This window comes from Atta cephalotes, assembly GCF_000143395.1.
Source record: "Atta cephalotes unplaced genomic scaffold scaffold00025, whole genome shotgun sequence".
Lineage (NCBI taxonomy): Eukaryota > Metazoa > Arthropoda > Insecta > Hymenoptera > Formicidae > Atta > Atta cephalotes.
The window spans coordinates 1,082,432-1,099,320 of NW_012130089.1; the positions used below are offsets into that span (position 1 = coordinate 1,082,432).

A 16,889-nucleotide genomic window follows, 5' to 3' on the forward strand; every position below is an offset into this window, starting at 1 on the left:
ATTGTGAGAATCGCACAGTCAGTGATCTACGCGACGTGGATGGTTCTCGCGATTTAATTCGCGCCCGTAACCCTTCTCCTCTCTTTGCACAGGCTCAAGGGGTTAATGATAAAAGTAGCCGGCACGAACATCGCGCCTTCAGTCGGTCCGCAGCCTCTCTGTCGGCTGTTGTTCCCCTGCCACTCTCTCAAACGTTTTTCTCGCGAAGAAGAGGAAGCGCCTCGAAGCGTACCTCTCGTTAATATGCCTGTGACGATCTAAGATTTTCTCGCAAATCACGCGTCGAACAGTGTGAATCCTCCAGACAATGATGTATAAGCTAATCGTGTCTTGTGCATTTCTCTGCTTGTTCTATCCGCGCCTTCAGCCCTGCGAAGCCGGCGCGACTGCCAATCGGTAAAGATACCCCTTGGCATTTCTATTTCGCGAAACTAATGTTCTTTCTCTCGATTATTCTTTTTATCGATTACCCGCGGATATCGGACTCTCTTGCAGATTCTCCATTATTGCTGACTGACCGAGAATAATATTCACGATGCGCATTAAGTTAATAATAGCCACATCGATTTTTTCTCGCAATAAACTTGAGAGCATAAGATGTCGTTAAGGAACTAATAAACTATGAAATAGGTCTTTTAAAGACAGTTCTACACAACAGATCGCGAAATTCTACTCGAGATCTTTAATCTGGTATAAATATTAATATCTGGTTAAATTAATCTTAAAGTGAAGTGAGCTTCTGAATATATCTTTTGTAAATACTACCGAATGGAGGAACTTCGAGTAATTTTAATCACACTACTCAAGGAACACACATAAATCAACAAAAAATAAAAGACTTAATTTTTATTCTTAACGTTAATAAATAGTCAAATTTTGTAACCAAAGGCTATCATTGACATGATGTCAAAATTATTTTGATTTTCTCTTGACTTCAGTATAATTACAAATATTACTTTTTAGTAATCTACAAGGCAATTACGATTCCCAATTGATCGCAAAAGAAATTATTTGCAAAATTCTCCCGCAAAATCGATATTTATTATGTTTCTCGCTCTTATGTAGTTTAACCGGCTTGTTCTTTTAGAGGATATGTATTCACTGCACCGAGGAGATTCTTAGCTGGCGAAACCGAGAGCGGCTGTTTATCGCTGCACAATCTCGAGCCGCCGGCACATGTTATCCTGGAGCTGCTATCTCCAGCGGGGACGAGCACGGAAGATGAGGTACTAACCAGGACAAGTGGCGTCGTTAAAACAGGCAAGTGTATTCTTCTTTTTCAAATTTTACGATTGATTGACGATGTCTTTCGATTTCTGAATATATTCGACAGTTTTAACTCAAATGATTTCATGATATTGTTCCCAAACATACATAAAGACACCTCCAAAAAAATATTCTGTCATTTAGTGGTCATTTCGTGTTAATGTCAGAGGATTTTCCATTTATATATGACCTCAAAAGAATACGCTACAAAGTAAAAGAATTTTTTGTATAATCATAAAATACTGGATTTAGGATTGCAATCTCAATACTAGAAGAACGTTTTACATATATTGGAATGCATTACGGTAGCATGTAAATGACAAATTTTTTTTAACAAATGTGCCGTTAATATTTTATACATCCTCTTATTTCAAAAAGCTATTTGAGTTATTATAATAGAATTTTTTATAGAGGAATTTATTTGTGATCATAGCTTATGTGTCCTCATTTTTATAGATGAATACGTGTTATAAATATACGCACCTGATTAATGTAAGATTAATGTAAGAGAGCTTTTTTGCTTAGAGGAAATGCTAAGAGGAATTCCCCGGCAGAATATTTCTTTTTGGGTGGACAAATGTCAACTAATATGCTAGAATTCTAGAAAATTTTACGAAATTGGAAAAGTCCATATAGGGACACCCACTTTTGTAAAATGTACTTAATTTTTCTAGTAAATGAACGATCGTCGTATAATTATATTATAAGATACTTTTCACATTTTGTAAAAATAAATTTATAAATTACATCAAACATCTCAAAATTTACTTTAGCGACGAATATTTTTACCTTAGCACTGAAAAAAATTTATTTTATTGCAGTTTATGGTGAAAAATATAAATGTATAAAGTCTTGATAGTTATTTGAGTTTATAGTCTTGAGAATAATATGATTTATTTTACTGTAAGGTAATAATGACTTGAATAGATTTACTATAATTGTAATGTACTTTTTTACTTTACACCTCCTATATTTTCATTTCTAGGCAAATAAAGTTCATCATAAATTCGGCAAAAATTATCAGAATATTTTTATTAATCTTGTAAGGTAAAAAAATTGTTCAATTTTTCTCCTTGTATAGAGAATTGGCAAAAAAAATGTGAAGATACAATTTTGAATTTGAATACCTGAGTTTTTAGAGTTTTTAAAGACAAAGATTATTTTTCACACTTTTTGATTTTTTTATATCTTACGATCTCTGAACTTATACGTTCTTCTATTCCTCAGGTATAGAGGCAAATTTAAGCCCGTGGATAATCGAATATCCGAATACGACTCGATGTGTTATCGCGCACGCGACGCGATAACGCATAATCGTCGAAAATACGCGTGGATTCCTGTGTGTTCAGGGATGTAGCAATGGGATAACAAAAGAAAACGCAATACCGAATAATGGCCAATCTTTAAAGAACGGATAATAAAGAAGAATTGATAATTCAAACTTTCACTCTACCTTTGATAATTTCGTCAAAGATATTCAAGTTTGTCGAGATTACAGATCGATGATATTCGAGATTATCGAAATATTTCTGCCCAAAATTATGAATATGTGACGAGGTTGCATCACGTTCGAGTGGGATTCCAAATTTACACTAATAAATTTACGGTCATGAAAAAGTTTAATGGAGAATTTATTTTCGGGCCTCTGGTTACGCTCCTGAATCGCGTCCCGGTCTTTCCTCTTTCTTCCCTCGCAGCTCGAATCGGACGCTTTAAACAAATCATAAATTGAAATTGTCGCCGCTTCCTGCGGGGGAGCTAAATGAGCCGAGTCTCTCTCCGAAGGGGAAATAAGCAATCGCTCGGGATCACATGGGAAACCCATCTGCATTGTTATTCACGGGATGCACAACAAGTACAGGACTTGATCAAGGTCCGAGTTTATCGTACGTTTATGATTGATGCCGCAGACGCGCGGAAAGATTTGTCGATAAATCGCTAAAAAATATATAATTATATGATTAGTAAATTTGAAGTAAATTACAGAATGAAGTACTCTTTGTTGTAAAATAATCTAAAGTGTATTCTAAAGTCATCTAAAATGTTTTGATAATAAATATCTTTCTTTTGCCTGTCAAGATATCTTAGACTTATTGTACTTGCGTCAGCGAAATAGTTCAATTTTGCGTTGCATTTATATGACTGTTCATATTTTTATATTTAAGTATTAGATAACAAAAATAAACTATTTTTTATTTTATTAAAAATATCTTCCCTAAACTTGATTATTTTAATTCGAATTATAATTCAAATTACATTGACGTACAATTCAAATTACGTTGACGTATAATTCAAAGCGAATCAACTTACACAATTTATACACGTTATTATATTATTAACTATTGCGACTGTGTCATTAAATATTTTATTCTTCTTTTTTTCATTGCTCAAGTATTTGAAAAGTAGAAGGAAATAAATTCAGCCATTGGTTTTGTTAACGTTTACTTTATAGGGATAGAAACATGTCTGGAACTGGCAGTACCTTTCACGAAATACTTCAACGGACGACTGCGATTGAAGATAAAATTCGACAAATATCCCGACTACGTCGTGGAAACGGAAAAAGAAGTTTATATCGAGCACGATTCCCTAATCACATTCGTCGAGACAGATAAACCTGTCTACAAACCTGGACAAGATGTGAACATTAGAATACTTATGCTCAAGCACGACTTGAAGCCTTGGAAGAAAACGGTTCGTTGCTCGTACTAACATAAGTATTAGTGCAATCGTAACTAATCAATAAAGTAATAACATACGAGAATCATACAGAAAATAATGCCAATATTTTTTTATAAATTAGGATTTTTATTATTGAAAAATTAGATATATCATCTTAATCTACCGACTTTTGTTTACTTTTCTACATAATTCCAATTTTTTGGAAACATTTTTCTTTTCTAGAAGCTTCAATATTTATTTATATAGTATAAAACTTTATAAGGAAATAGTTGATGGAACGAAGTTTTACAAAGAAACATTTAAACTTTCAGAATGAAAAAAGTGTATATAAAAAAGTCGGGATTATGAAGAAAAATAAACAAAAGGTTAATATAATTATATATTAAGATGATGTACTCGATATTTCAATAACAAAAAATCTTAATTTATAAAAATTGTTGCATTATTTTCATTATGACTCTCATAATACATATGTTCTCTAAGAAGGGACAATTTATTCATACAAAGTTTTATAATAATAGAATCGGCTGGAGAGAAGAGAAGAGCTCTCACTTAATAATATGGAGCTTGTCTCTCTTTCTAGATACCTAAAGTATGGATTGAGAATCCATCCGAAGTACGAGTGGCACAGTGGGCCAACGTCAGTACTGAAAATGGAATGGCGCAACTAAAATTCAGTCTATCTCCGGAACCAAGCCCGGTAATGTGTTTCTAAATGAGAGCACATAACGAGAATATGATAACGATAGTACTAAGAATGCTGTTTATGCTACAGGGTACCTGGAAGATTAAAGTGGAGAAGAGAAGATCGCAACCGCAACTGATCCATACAACCGTATTCGAGGTGAAGAAATATGTTCTTCCGAGATTTCAAGTGACCATAACTTCGCCGGGATACATTCTCGCGGATGCGGAGAATGTTACGTGGAATATATGCGCAAAGTAAATGATCATTTTGATAATCAGCGAATTGAAGCATTTGCTGAAGCGTATCTGCTTGACACTGTTTTATTACAGATACAGTTATGGCAAGCCGGTCAAAGGTAAATTGCTTCTAAAATCGACGCCTCAAATACCGACATGGAGAAGGAAACCCAATCTCCCAGAAATACATTACGAAACGGAGGTTAGTAGCCTTCGACTGTTGGTCAACATTAATGTTTATTTTATCTTTATTAGAAAATCTGCTACTTAAACGATTTCAATTGTATTTTTATAAAAATCAAACTTCAATATTTTACAATTATAAGTAGAAATTAAATCGATAAAATAAATCAAATAAGAGAAATAATCTAGTTTCGGTTGAAGTCTTAATACTTGAAATCTTAATACTTGATAATATTCATATCCAAATTTGCATGTATAAATGTTACCTATTTGATACCTAAAATCCGCTTCGAAAACAGGATCCTTTTTTGGATCTTATTTGACTCAATATTTTATAGACATAGTGCGATATGAGAGATTCGATGTCCCACGAGATTTAAAATTAGCTGATCATTACAGCTGGATTCACCGGATGGTTGCACCGAATTTGTATTATCAGGCGCGGTGCTCGGACTCGCTCAATGGAAAGTGGCACCAAATAACATCGTCCTCATAGCTAACTTTACCGAGACTGGTACTGGCATAGTAGAAACAAGCATTAGCCGGACTGTGGTCGTGCATCAAGCCTTAAAACTGGAATTCCTGCCATACACACCAAAATACTTTAAACTGGGCTTGCCGTATCATGGAAAGGTAAATTATTGCAAATAATCGTTTAAAATTTCTTGCGTATTTATGAGATGATTTATAAGTTTATCAGGATTCAAAATTACTTAAATATTCGCTATATGCGAAGAATTAAAAGAGATAAAAAACAAAGCCAAATATTAAACATTAGATGACGGATATTACAAATTTTATTCACTTTAAAAACACCCGTTAATTTTATAATAATTCATGGCTGAAGAGGACTAACAATAAGTGAAGTTTGAAACGTTTCGTATGTTTTTATATCTTTTATAAAGTGAATGAAATTTGTATTATCAGTCATCTAAAGTGGCTCATTTGAAATTTGAACTTGTTTTGTTCTTTTTATTTCTCAGGATTTCTACTTTTCTCTGGAGCTAAATAAAAGTATGCTTTTTGCGGAATGCAAAATAAATCTCTTTTACAGTTACGCGTCTCGCGGCATGACAATACCCCAGCACCACATGAAAAGATCCAACTCTGCGTACGAGTACGCGGTAAAGACGAGTGGCTTCGCGTAGTAGTTGAATGCCGCAACTTCACATCTTCGTCTGATGGTTTTGTTGACTTTGTCGTACCACCACCGCATAGAAACATCGTTCTGCTGAGTTTCGTCGCGACTGGTATCGACTATCCTACGAAATACTACTCGCCAGACACACGTTGGCGAGTACGTTGAACAGTCATTACATATTTAAGAAAAAAGAAATATTTTAAACAAAATATTTCATCTTTAATTATTTTTTTAATAATTTATTTGATTAATTTAAAGACGATTTATTCTAAAAGAAAAGACACAATTTTTGAATATTTTAAAACATTTTCTGTAAGCATAAAATCGTATTTGCGAATTTATAATCTATCGTCAGGGTTGAGTAAATTAATCTTTTTTTTTTAACTTTAAGTTAAGTTAAAGTTAATGACCTTAAAAATTTAATTTACTTAAAGTACAAGTAATTCAATTAATCCATAATGAAATTAATTGAATTAGAAATTAAGTTAATTACCAAAAAATAATTGAAAAGTTAAATTTAGTCCGAAGAAACAACCAAAAAGAAAGTAAAAGAAAAAAATTTGATCATTTGACATAATTTTTTGTATTTTTCCTTTCTCATGTAATATATATTAAAGAATCACTGGTTTTTTGTTATTTACAACTAACGATTACATGATAAAAGACATAAAGTTACGAAATTATATATCTCATTATGTCTAAAGGTTAAACAAATCAAATTAAAAGTTAATAGTTACCGATAAAATATAACTAAATTAAAAAATTAAGACTCTAAAATGTAACTTAGATTAAAATTAACTTTATAACTTAACTATTAACTTTTAAATGTATTGTAGCATTACCAAATCCTGTTTATTGTAAATCGCAATTAGGTTTTCATGGATCAACCATCAGCACATATCGAAGTGAATCCTTGGTACTCACCGTCAGACAGCTATTTGGCGGTAGCCCGAGGTTATCAACCAATTGTTTGCGGCGAAAAGTACTCATTCAATGTCATGTATACGGTGCCGGCAAAAAGTAAAACCAACGAATCCATTTCCTTCCATTACTCGATCAATTCTAAAGGGGACCTGTTAATATACGGTCATGTGAAACACCGACCGACTAGAGATACAATTTTGAATTACTCGGAATTCCGGAACTTGTTAGGTGCCGTCGAATCACCAGGAAATAAAACAGATCAGGGTACAATTGCTCACAGGTAATATTCCACTTGGCAAAGTACACTTTCATAAATTCTTTTTTCACTTCACATTTATTTTTGAAAACCTTTGAATGTGTGCTTTGAATTTTTTTATTTATTTAAAAAAATAAAAAAGTGTAGAATAAAATTTTTCAAAATTTTTGACGTTGATTTCTTGTTTCTCAAGATTCCCTCTCAGCGTCAAGATCACTCCGTCTATGGCACCTGTCTCCGAATTGTTGTTATACTATGTTCGTTCGGATGGTGAGATTGTTGCTACCACGTATTCTATCAAAGTGGGACACTGCTTCGAGAATAAAGTAAAGACCGCCTGGCACACCGACGCTCAAACCCCGGGAACAGCCACTCAGTATCACGTGGAAGCTGCCCCCTGGTCTCTCTGCGGTATTTCAGCAGTCGACAAGTCGACTCGTTTCTTAGCAGGAGCCAAAGCAAACCTGATTGACGCTGATCAGACTTTTGCACAGATGAAGAGATTCCATATCGAACCGGAACCGCGTCCTATTTGGACGTGGACTCATTGTAAAAGTATGTAAGATACATAGCGATACAGACAGTAAAAAAAATAATGTTAGATTAATTCTTAATTCCTCTCTTGAAATATTTTTGTTGGATTTTTAAGTTACGAGGATATCCAATTAATGTAAACTAATTTGTGTAATTCGACATATAAATTCTTGCAGCTGCAACGCACGAAGAAACAATTAACACAGAATTCGATCATTTACCAATGCCCGCATTTGAAGAATCACCCTCCCCCCCGTGGGAGCTTAAAAGGAGAAGAAGAACGGTATACAATGGCGGACTTGTGAATTACGTAGATGCCATACAGGCGTTCGATGTGAGAACTTTCTGGAAATGTAAATAAATTCTAAGATTGTAAGAAAGGTAATTATATGTCCATTGGATCTTGCTCCGTATTTCAGGACTTCGGAGCTGTTGTGATGAGCGATTTGATACTTGAAACACGGCCCTGTCTTCAACTTCGTAGAGGTAGAGGTAGAAGCATGAACGTGAAGGCCTCTATGATTGCAACCCCTGCAATTCCTTTCTTCTCAGCATCCGCAGACATGGAAACGGATGCTGGTGCGTTTCCAAAAAAATTGCTTGTTCATAAATAAATAGATTTTATCCAGCAAGTCACATATATAACATAAAATGATGTTAAAATGAATCATTACTGATTGAAAAGTGACTTTTAGTAATCATTTTGAAACTATTTTAATGTCATTTTTGTGTCATAATGACTTGTGTTCTCTTCGGTTATCTTTTTTTAAACTGTATTTTATTATATATTTATCAGATACATTATTTCTATAGGAATGTTTAAAGCGAAGACATTACCTATGGCGTATCCATTATTAAATGTGGGTCCCGAGCAGGGATACGTGGATCAAGCGTCCGACCAACCTCCCCTCAGATCTTACTTCCCTGAAACGTGGCTGTGGGAATTAGTGCCGACAGGGTATATATTTAAATTCACAGAATATATTTATCATTAATCAAAAATAATTCCATTGTAATTGTCTCTGGATAAGTTTTAAATTTTATTTCATTTTATTTTCTCGTTTTGAAATATACATAGGATACATTAGCAAGTTATTCTTATACTTTTTTAATGTACAATTAAATAAGAAAGCATTTTCAGCTTTCATTTGTTTGATTCATATTGTTTCATGTATACTTTTTTCCTTTACTTTTTATAGAAAAGAAGGCAAAGTGACGGTAGAACGTACTCTGCCTCATACTATTACTGATTGGATCGGATACACTGCATGTGTTTCACCTACACACGGTCTCGGAATAGCACCACCGACCACCATCACGGGATTCCAACCGTTTTTCCTCGATTATAGCTTACCATATAGTGTGAAACGCGGAGAAATGTTGCGCATGAAAGTTTCCTTATTTAATTACATGCAACACAGTTTACCGGTAAGTTTTTGACATTTATTTCATTCTTGTGTGTGTTCTACTATCATTCGACATTCCTAGTGAAATTTTAATAAAATTCAAAGATTATTACAAAAATAATAAAATATACACAAATCGATTATTAACGTAGATACAGATATAGAATTGAGACATACTTTTACATATATTATACGATCTTTTATATTGATTAATTGAGAGATATTCATTGCATTAAATCGCATTTACAATAACCGATTGATATGTTATAATTGATTGACGGTTTTCGCAGGTCAAGATTAAGTTGGAAGATGCAACGGGACTCGACTTGCATCTGTCGCACGCAGTCGCTTCGTTCTGTGTAAAACCACGAGACAGTGTAGTACACGAATATATTCTCAGACCGCGAGTTCTCGGCGATGTTAATATCACGGTTTCCGCTTCGATCGATTCGGATTATGCCGAGCCATGCGGCCCGGAAGTGCTTGTATATACACGGTAAATGGCTCAATTTGAATATTTCTGTTTGCAGTTACTAGTATTTAACAATTCAGTAAATACATTTATTCGTCGAAATTATATATGAAATTATATATGAAAATCCGGAATTTCTTTTTTTTTTTAAAGAAAGTTTGAATATAATTTTGGACTATATCACATATTTTATTTGCAAAACAATATAGAAATAATAAAGCAAAAAATAGCGCAAGATTAAAATGTATAAAATAATAGGATACCTCATTACATCATTTAATACTCCATATTTCGATTAAGTCAAAACACATCTCATCTCAATACATTTTTATTAAAATAAATTATTTTATACATCGTCTTAATCTTGCTCGTTTTTTATCTTATTATTTCTATAAAAATTTTTAATTTTTCATCAAAAGGAGAAAAATATGATCTTGTTAAACATAGTTCTTGATCACTTAAATGTTAGAAATTATAAATTATTGATTAAGCATCGATAGTATTTAGCAATTTATATCCTTTTTAGAGACGTGATTGTAAAACCAATACTAGTGCTGCCGGAAGGATTCCCTGTAGAAATGACAAAATCTGCGTTCATCTGTCCGAAGGACTTCAGCGATGATTCCACTATAACTTGGAATCTCGATCTACCTAACGATTTGGTGCCCGAGAGCGCGAGAGCATACGTGTCCCTGATAGGAGATATCCTGGGTCCGGCTCTCGAGAATCTAGATAAGCTCGTTCGTTTGCCGATGGGATGCGGCGAGCAAAATATGATTCTCTTTGTTCCTAATATCCATGTTATTGGCTACTTGGACGCTTCTGGAATTGACAATCCGGAGCTAAGAGCAAAAGCGATTAAAAATATGGAGAAAGGTACTATTTGATTTTGATTAGAGATTAAGGATAGGTTTTTTGATATTATATTTGATTGTGCGATACAGGATATCAGCGCGAATTAATATATAGACATCCGGACGGTTCGTATTCCGCGTTCGGTCCGGAAAGCTCAGAGGATGGTAGCTCGATTTGGCTCACCGCATTCGTAATCAAATCCTTTGCTCAAGCGAAGAATATAATTCACATCGATGAACGAGATCTCAAAATTTCTGTAAAATGGATGGTGAAGAAACAATTGGAAAATGGATGCTTCCCTGTAATTGGCAGAGTATTCCACAAAGATATGAAGGTATTACATATGTAGCATTAAATCTTTCTTCAAAGAAGTGACACTTAGTATTCTTAAATGTGTTTACAGGGCGGTCTGCAAGATGATGATACGTCTTCTTCGGCATTAACGGCTTACATTCTGATTTCGCTCTTAGAATCGGGCGTGCCATTAACAGCATCACTCATTAATAACGCTCTACATTGCCTGGAGAAAGGAATGGAGAATGACAGTGGTACAACGTACACGGCAGCTTTATCCACCTATGCCTTAACGTTGTTAGAACATCCGAAAGCGAACAACAGCATGAAATTGCTTATGAAACGTGCAACGCGGAACAATGTACGAATAACAAAATTTACTCTAATTTTACCCTCAACTAGATCTAAGTTTGGAAGCAAGCCTGTCTAGAAAACTTAGTTTGCGAGCCAAGTTTTGGACAAAGCTAGTTTTAAAGTGACTTGTTTAAAGTACAGAATGCAAGTGAACTTTTGTCTATAGTGATTGATAGAGAAAGATTCAAAGTTTTTTTATCTATGATATATTATAAAAATTTTATAGTACAGGATTGTATTAATCATTGTACAAAAATAAAAATACAAAAATTTTCAGTTCGGCTCTAAATCTGTTGCTGTAATCGAGTTTACATTAATGAAAATATATAAGATAAATCTTAATCAGTGTAATCTTCATGATAAATTTTCGTTTGCTAGGATCTTCTCTGGTGGGAGGATAAACATAAACCATCGCTAGGACTGAGCATCGAAATGACAGCATATGCTGTGCTGTCTTTGGTGAAGTTAGGCGGCGAGACGAACATGGTCGAGGCGTTGAAGGCAGTCCGTTGGATGTCGAAACAACGCAATGCGGAAGGCGGCTTCACATCTACACAGGACACTGTGCTTGGCTTGGAGGCGCTCACAAAATACGCTGCTGCGATGTCGAGCAATACAACAGACCTTTCGGTGCTCGTGACCGCCGGTGAGGTGGACCAGGTGTATAGAATGTATAACGATAATCGTATGGTCCTCACGCAGATTCGTCTGCCCGTCATACCAACGATAGTCGAGATCTTTGCCGAGGGTGAAGGCTGCGTCTTAGTACAGGTAACTTTAAATTTTTTCATAGAATTTTATAATAAAATATTCGATATTCCTATTAAATAAACCATAAAACTATAAATTCGTATAAAGAATTTGACTGAGAAAAGAATTCCTCCCTCCCCTCCTCCCTCTTTTCTTGACTTATTTATATTGATTTAATTTCTACTCATAATTATTTTCAGAGCAATATAAAGTACAATGTTGCACATGCAACCGGCTCTGAAGCCTTTGATCTCTCAGTTAATGCAGCTCCCGCAACGTGGCTAGATGAATGCTCGAGGCAAAAAATTACAATTTGCACACGATATAAAATGGCAGATGGGGAAAGTAATATGGCATTACTAGAGATCAACATGGTAAGCGGATACATCCCGGATCGTACGAGTCTTCATTCTCTGTTGGAAGATCCAGCCACAAGTGAGTGTGCAATCAAAGAATATATTAAGAGGTACTAATAGATAAAATTTATTCTCTTGTGTAACACACAAATATTTGTAGAAGTGAAACGTTTCGAGGATGATCGCGGTATCGTCACCATTTATTTCGACAAATTAATCAATCAAAAGACCTGTATATCATTTACGGTGACCAGAGAAAATATTGTGGACAGACTTGAACCAGCGAATGTAAAACTTTATGATTACTATCAACAGGAGTTGACGATATCTAGCGTAAGATTACAAGAATATTCTCAATAAACACCTCAACTAACAATGATATAATTTCTTAATGTTCTACTCAACAATGTAACTATTACATACAACATGCGTTATATATTATATTCATATTGTCGAGTGGAAACATTTAATATTGATGTAATGTTACTGTTAGTGTTTACCGGGTTGTTCATGATTCATTTAAATATCTAAAATATAAATATAAATATAAATATACATATTTTATAATATATTTGCATTATACATTTTTCAGAGCTACAGTTTTGCGGCGACTTGCAGCAGTGCCACTCCGAGTGAAGAAGTAGAGGTTCCCAATCCGGTGCCGATAGAGGTACAAGAAATGGGCAAAGACACCGCGAAGAAGGATACTGTGGAAAAAGAAGAAGATGTAATCGAGAAAACAGCTGAAATCCCGAACGATCGAAACGGAACTGTAGAGCAGATAGGTAACACGACTCAGAACTCTGATCTGGTCAAGCAACTCCGTGATAAAATAACAAATGAGAAATCGGTAACCGGCATACAGTCTAGAAGCGAGGATATTTCACCGGTAGACAATTCCAATCCTAAAGTAAATAATGACGATATCAATACCGTTATGAATGTTAGCGCAGCCAACAATAACAGCGTTGAGTCTGGTAATATGGATAGTTAATGAATATTACGAATATAGCTCGAGAGTAATGAGAATGATTTATACTGAAATCTTCTATTGAACTTATACATTTACACGATTAAATTCAAATATATTAAAGTATTCATATGCTTCCAGTAGAAGCATATTTTAAAAAATCACATTCAATTGCGTATAAATATAAACTCGAAATATTTAACTAAATTATTCTCGTTATTTTCGGAATAAATCTCTTTCTTTTTCTTGTATCATATTCTTCTTCGTAATTTTCTAAATTTTCCGAATTTCTCAGTACCACAAAGAGAAGCTGGAAGCGGCCAAACGCCGGACGAGCCAGACATCAATCTGAATCCCGTGTTCGACAGGCTCGGACCACCCAGCATAGATCTCGAAGATATGGAGGCACCGTTCTTAACTTTTAACAGACAAGGCCAAGATCCTTTTGCGACAGACTTCGACAGAAATCCGCTCTTCGTTGTAGTTGATCACGAACTAGCGACTCCCGAGGGTATCGAAGGACCTGTACCAGTTTCTGTCAAACCCGGTATTATATATTTTGACGACAATCCTCTATCAAACATGACCAACGAAACCGATCAGAAAATAGAAATGGATCTGAACAACAACGAAACATTACGTATGTAAATTCGAATAGACGTGAAAATTACTCAAAATGGAAACCATTTTGATTTCCTGAGAAATTAGATCTTATATATACAATATAGCCCTCTTATACAATATAGACTTTCAAGGGATGTCCAAAGATATCCAGAGGATGTTTCTACAACTAAAAAATGTTTCCAGAACGTCCTTCAGAAAGTGCCACGGAAAAAAAACAGCTGAAAACTTCACTGATTCAGCAAATTTATAATCGTAATATATAGACAGTCAATTTTCTATGTTAAAGTAGCAAAATTAACAGCTGAATAATATTAGCGATTTGTTAAACTATCAAATCTTCTTAGTTACAGATATTGAATTCGTGTAGTAAGTTATAGGTTTGCTGTCCCATTCAATTGATTTTTTTTCCGTGTGCTGTGTACTTGTTTCAATTATTCAGATTATATATTTTTCAAATTAGAAATGATCTTAATAAGTAAAATTAATCTTTTCCGTTATATATAATGATGCCGGTATTCAAATAATTTTTTTTATTTCAGCACCTCTTGGTTTGAATGACTCCTGTCCTATATGCGCCGACGAATTACCGTCGAATATTAACGATCTTTATTGCTCCGCCAGTAGCGTCGTAAAGGCGGCAATCAGACGATTACGTAAAGCAAGACTTCTATTAGATATGCAATCATCGCACGAAGTTACACGCCTGCATTCGATGATCGCATTTGTCTTAAGACCCAATTGTTCTTGCCCGCCTTTAGATAACCGTAAGTATATAACTGAGCATAATTAAAAACAACTATATACTATCGTCATTATATATTCACTATTATTATTTATAATTTGAATTATATTATAGCTGGAAGTCTAGCACTGCTGATGCACTTCGAGGATGGCGAGTTTGCTAAGCGCTCGCATAATCGATACGTCTTAGACGAACAGATTTCTATATACGGATTACCACCAATTGGTGGTGTTCCACGTGAGATAACGGACGCTCGAGCAATGTGTGCAAATCAAGATAATAGCGCATTTCTTAATCTTCCTACGGCTGACTGATCTTCGGCGTTCCGCTGAAAATATACTAAATACAAACAGAAATAACAGAACACGTCATGTATCGTATCAGCGAAACTCAATCGAGAAGAAAAAACTTAATCGTTTTCAGCCATACATATACAAAAATTAAATTACTTGAACTAGAATAAGATTTCTCTTGATTTGAATCAAGAAATTCATTCGTTGCAATTTGATTCATTAATTTTAGCACGTCTCCTGTATTTAATTTGAAAGTAAATTTTACACAGGATATGTAGTCGAATACACTCTGACCTTTCATCGCAAATCACTCTTCTGCATCTCCCACCGTACACATATCTCGACATCACATATTCTATATTAAGAGTGTGCGATGAGAAAACATAATATCTAATAGAATAAAGTGTCATTTTTACAGCGAAAGTCGCGTTATATCGATTGTATTGCGTTATATCGTTTAATTCTCGTAATTGTGAATAGCAAATAATTTACAAGTTAATAATAAACTGTAAATAAAGCACAGCGATTTATGATATAATAATTGGGTAATTCAATGAATCCATGAAATGTTAATCTTTAGTATCGTATTTTTCATCATCGATTTTAATGTGCGAGCTATGTTTAAGCTATGTGTTTAAGGTGAGTAATAATACATTAATTTTTTGTTGATTAACTTGTGAATGAATTAGCTTGTGTAATTTTTCTAAACATTTTAAAATTATATTTTCTTAGATAAACTCACTATGCAAATTTAATCCTTTCCGGAAAGTTGAGAAACGATGTTTAAACAAAAAAAAGCAATCCTTTCTAAACAATGAAAAAGAATTCGGTTCGAACAATTTTTACGCGTATAAGAATGATAGAAGCAAGAAGTATGAAAATATTTTGAGTTTTGAACGAATGTATTGTATCTTTATTTGTTGCTCATGTTTGATCGTACTGTAATAGTTATTACAAATTAACAATCACCCGAATCGAATTCTCGCTACATTAAATAGTATTTCATTATAATGTATGTACGATTATTTAGTTAATAATTATATACGATTTCAATTTGTGATCATATTGTCCATTTGACATTTAACATTGATAGGATCGAGTTATTATCACGCGAAATGATATTTTAATTAAAATCCTTCATTTGTTATATTAAATCTTGCACTTTCCAAAGGACAAGCCTCATTAAATATCAAATGGATAGATTCTCTGGAAGTATTATTATTTATTCACGCTGTATACAGTTAAATGCTTGAAATAAATAAACATATATAACTATTGCTTACTATACACTATTCATCGCGCTGGTTCGCTACAATACTATTGAGAACTTAACTACGTAAGGAATGAAAGGCTGAATGTAATTGGCAGTAATAATCGGTATTCGCCGCCCATATCTCGCGCTAGATGACAAACACATGTTTTCGACTGTGAATGTCCGAGATAGGAGTAGGCAGTGTATTACTTGCAGCGAATATGCATTGGCAAGAATGACGAAATAACGCAAATGATGAGCATAAAGATATAGTGTATAAAAAAAAAAAAATCTAATAACACGTGACATCTGACATTTGATAAACGGATTTGATAACGGAGCAATACTCGACCTCAAGGCGATCGTCCCATCGAAGAGTATATTTTTCCCTTAAATTCGCCAAGAGACGCAGTGAATGTAGCTTGCAAGCGATGACGATCGTAAAATACATCACCTTCGCGAAGGCGCGACACATACGCTTATTAACATTTATCGACATTGAGAAAGATGTCGTATAGTATAGACTATTAGTACATGTACCACCGATTCGTAACCGAGAGCTATATCTCGACGGCGGAGAACACTACCAAAAAAAAAAAAAAAACGAACCA

General features: G+C 34.3%; 1 protein-coding gene across 1 annotated transcript; it reads left to right on the top strand.

Annotated features, from left to right (window-relative positions):
• The first annotated feature begins 307 nt into the window (after positions 1–307).
• LOC105620245 (alpha-2-macroglobulin-like protein 1) lies at positions 308–15,299 on the top strand. Its single transcript, XM_012201749.1, has 25 exons — positions 308–396; positions 1,088–1,260; positions 3,719–3,960; positions 4,532–4,648; positions 4,724–4,890; positions 4,966–5,074; positions 5,455–5,688; positions 6,110–6,352; positions 7,069–7,400; positions 7,570–7,931; positions 8,087–8,244; positions 8,330–8,489; positions 8,724–8,868; positions 9,110–9,338; positions 9,607–9,812; positions 10,315–10,664; positions 10,733–10,977; positions 11,047–11,298; positions 11,670–12,062; positions 12,242–12,476; positions 12,558–12,730; positions 12,990–13,374; positions 13,663–14,007; positions 14,531–14,755; positions 14,848–15,299. Exons 1-25 carry the CDS (start codon positions 308–310, stop codon positions 15,045–15,047), a joined length of 5,769 nt encoding a protein of 1,922 aa, XP_012057139.1. The 3' UTR covers positions 15,048–15,299.
• Positions 15,300–16,889: the final 1,590 nt, after the last annotated feature.

Coding starts and splice junctions, on each gene's coding strand:
- LOC105620245 (XM_012201749.1), top strand. CDS start 308: ATGATGTATAAGCTAATCGTGTCTTGTGCATTTCTCTGCTTGTTCTAT. Junction 4,649..4,723: donor TATCTCCGGAACCAAGCCCG/GTAATGTGTTTC, acceptor TTTATGCTACAG/GGTACCTGGAAGATTAAAGT. Junction 12,063..12,241: donor AAGGCTGCGTCTTAGTACAG/GTAACTTTAAAT, acceptor AATTATTTTCAG/AGCAATATAAAGTACAATGT.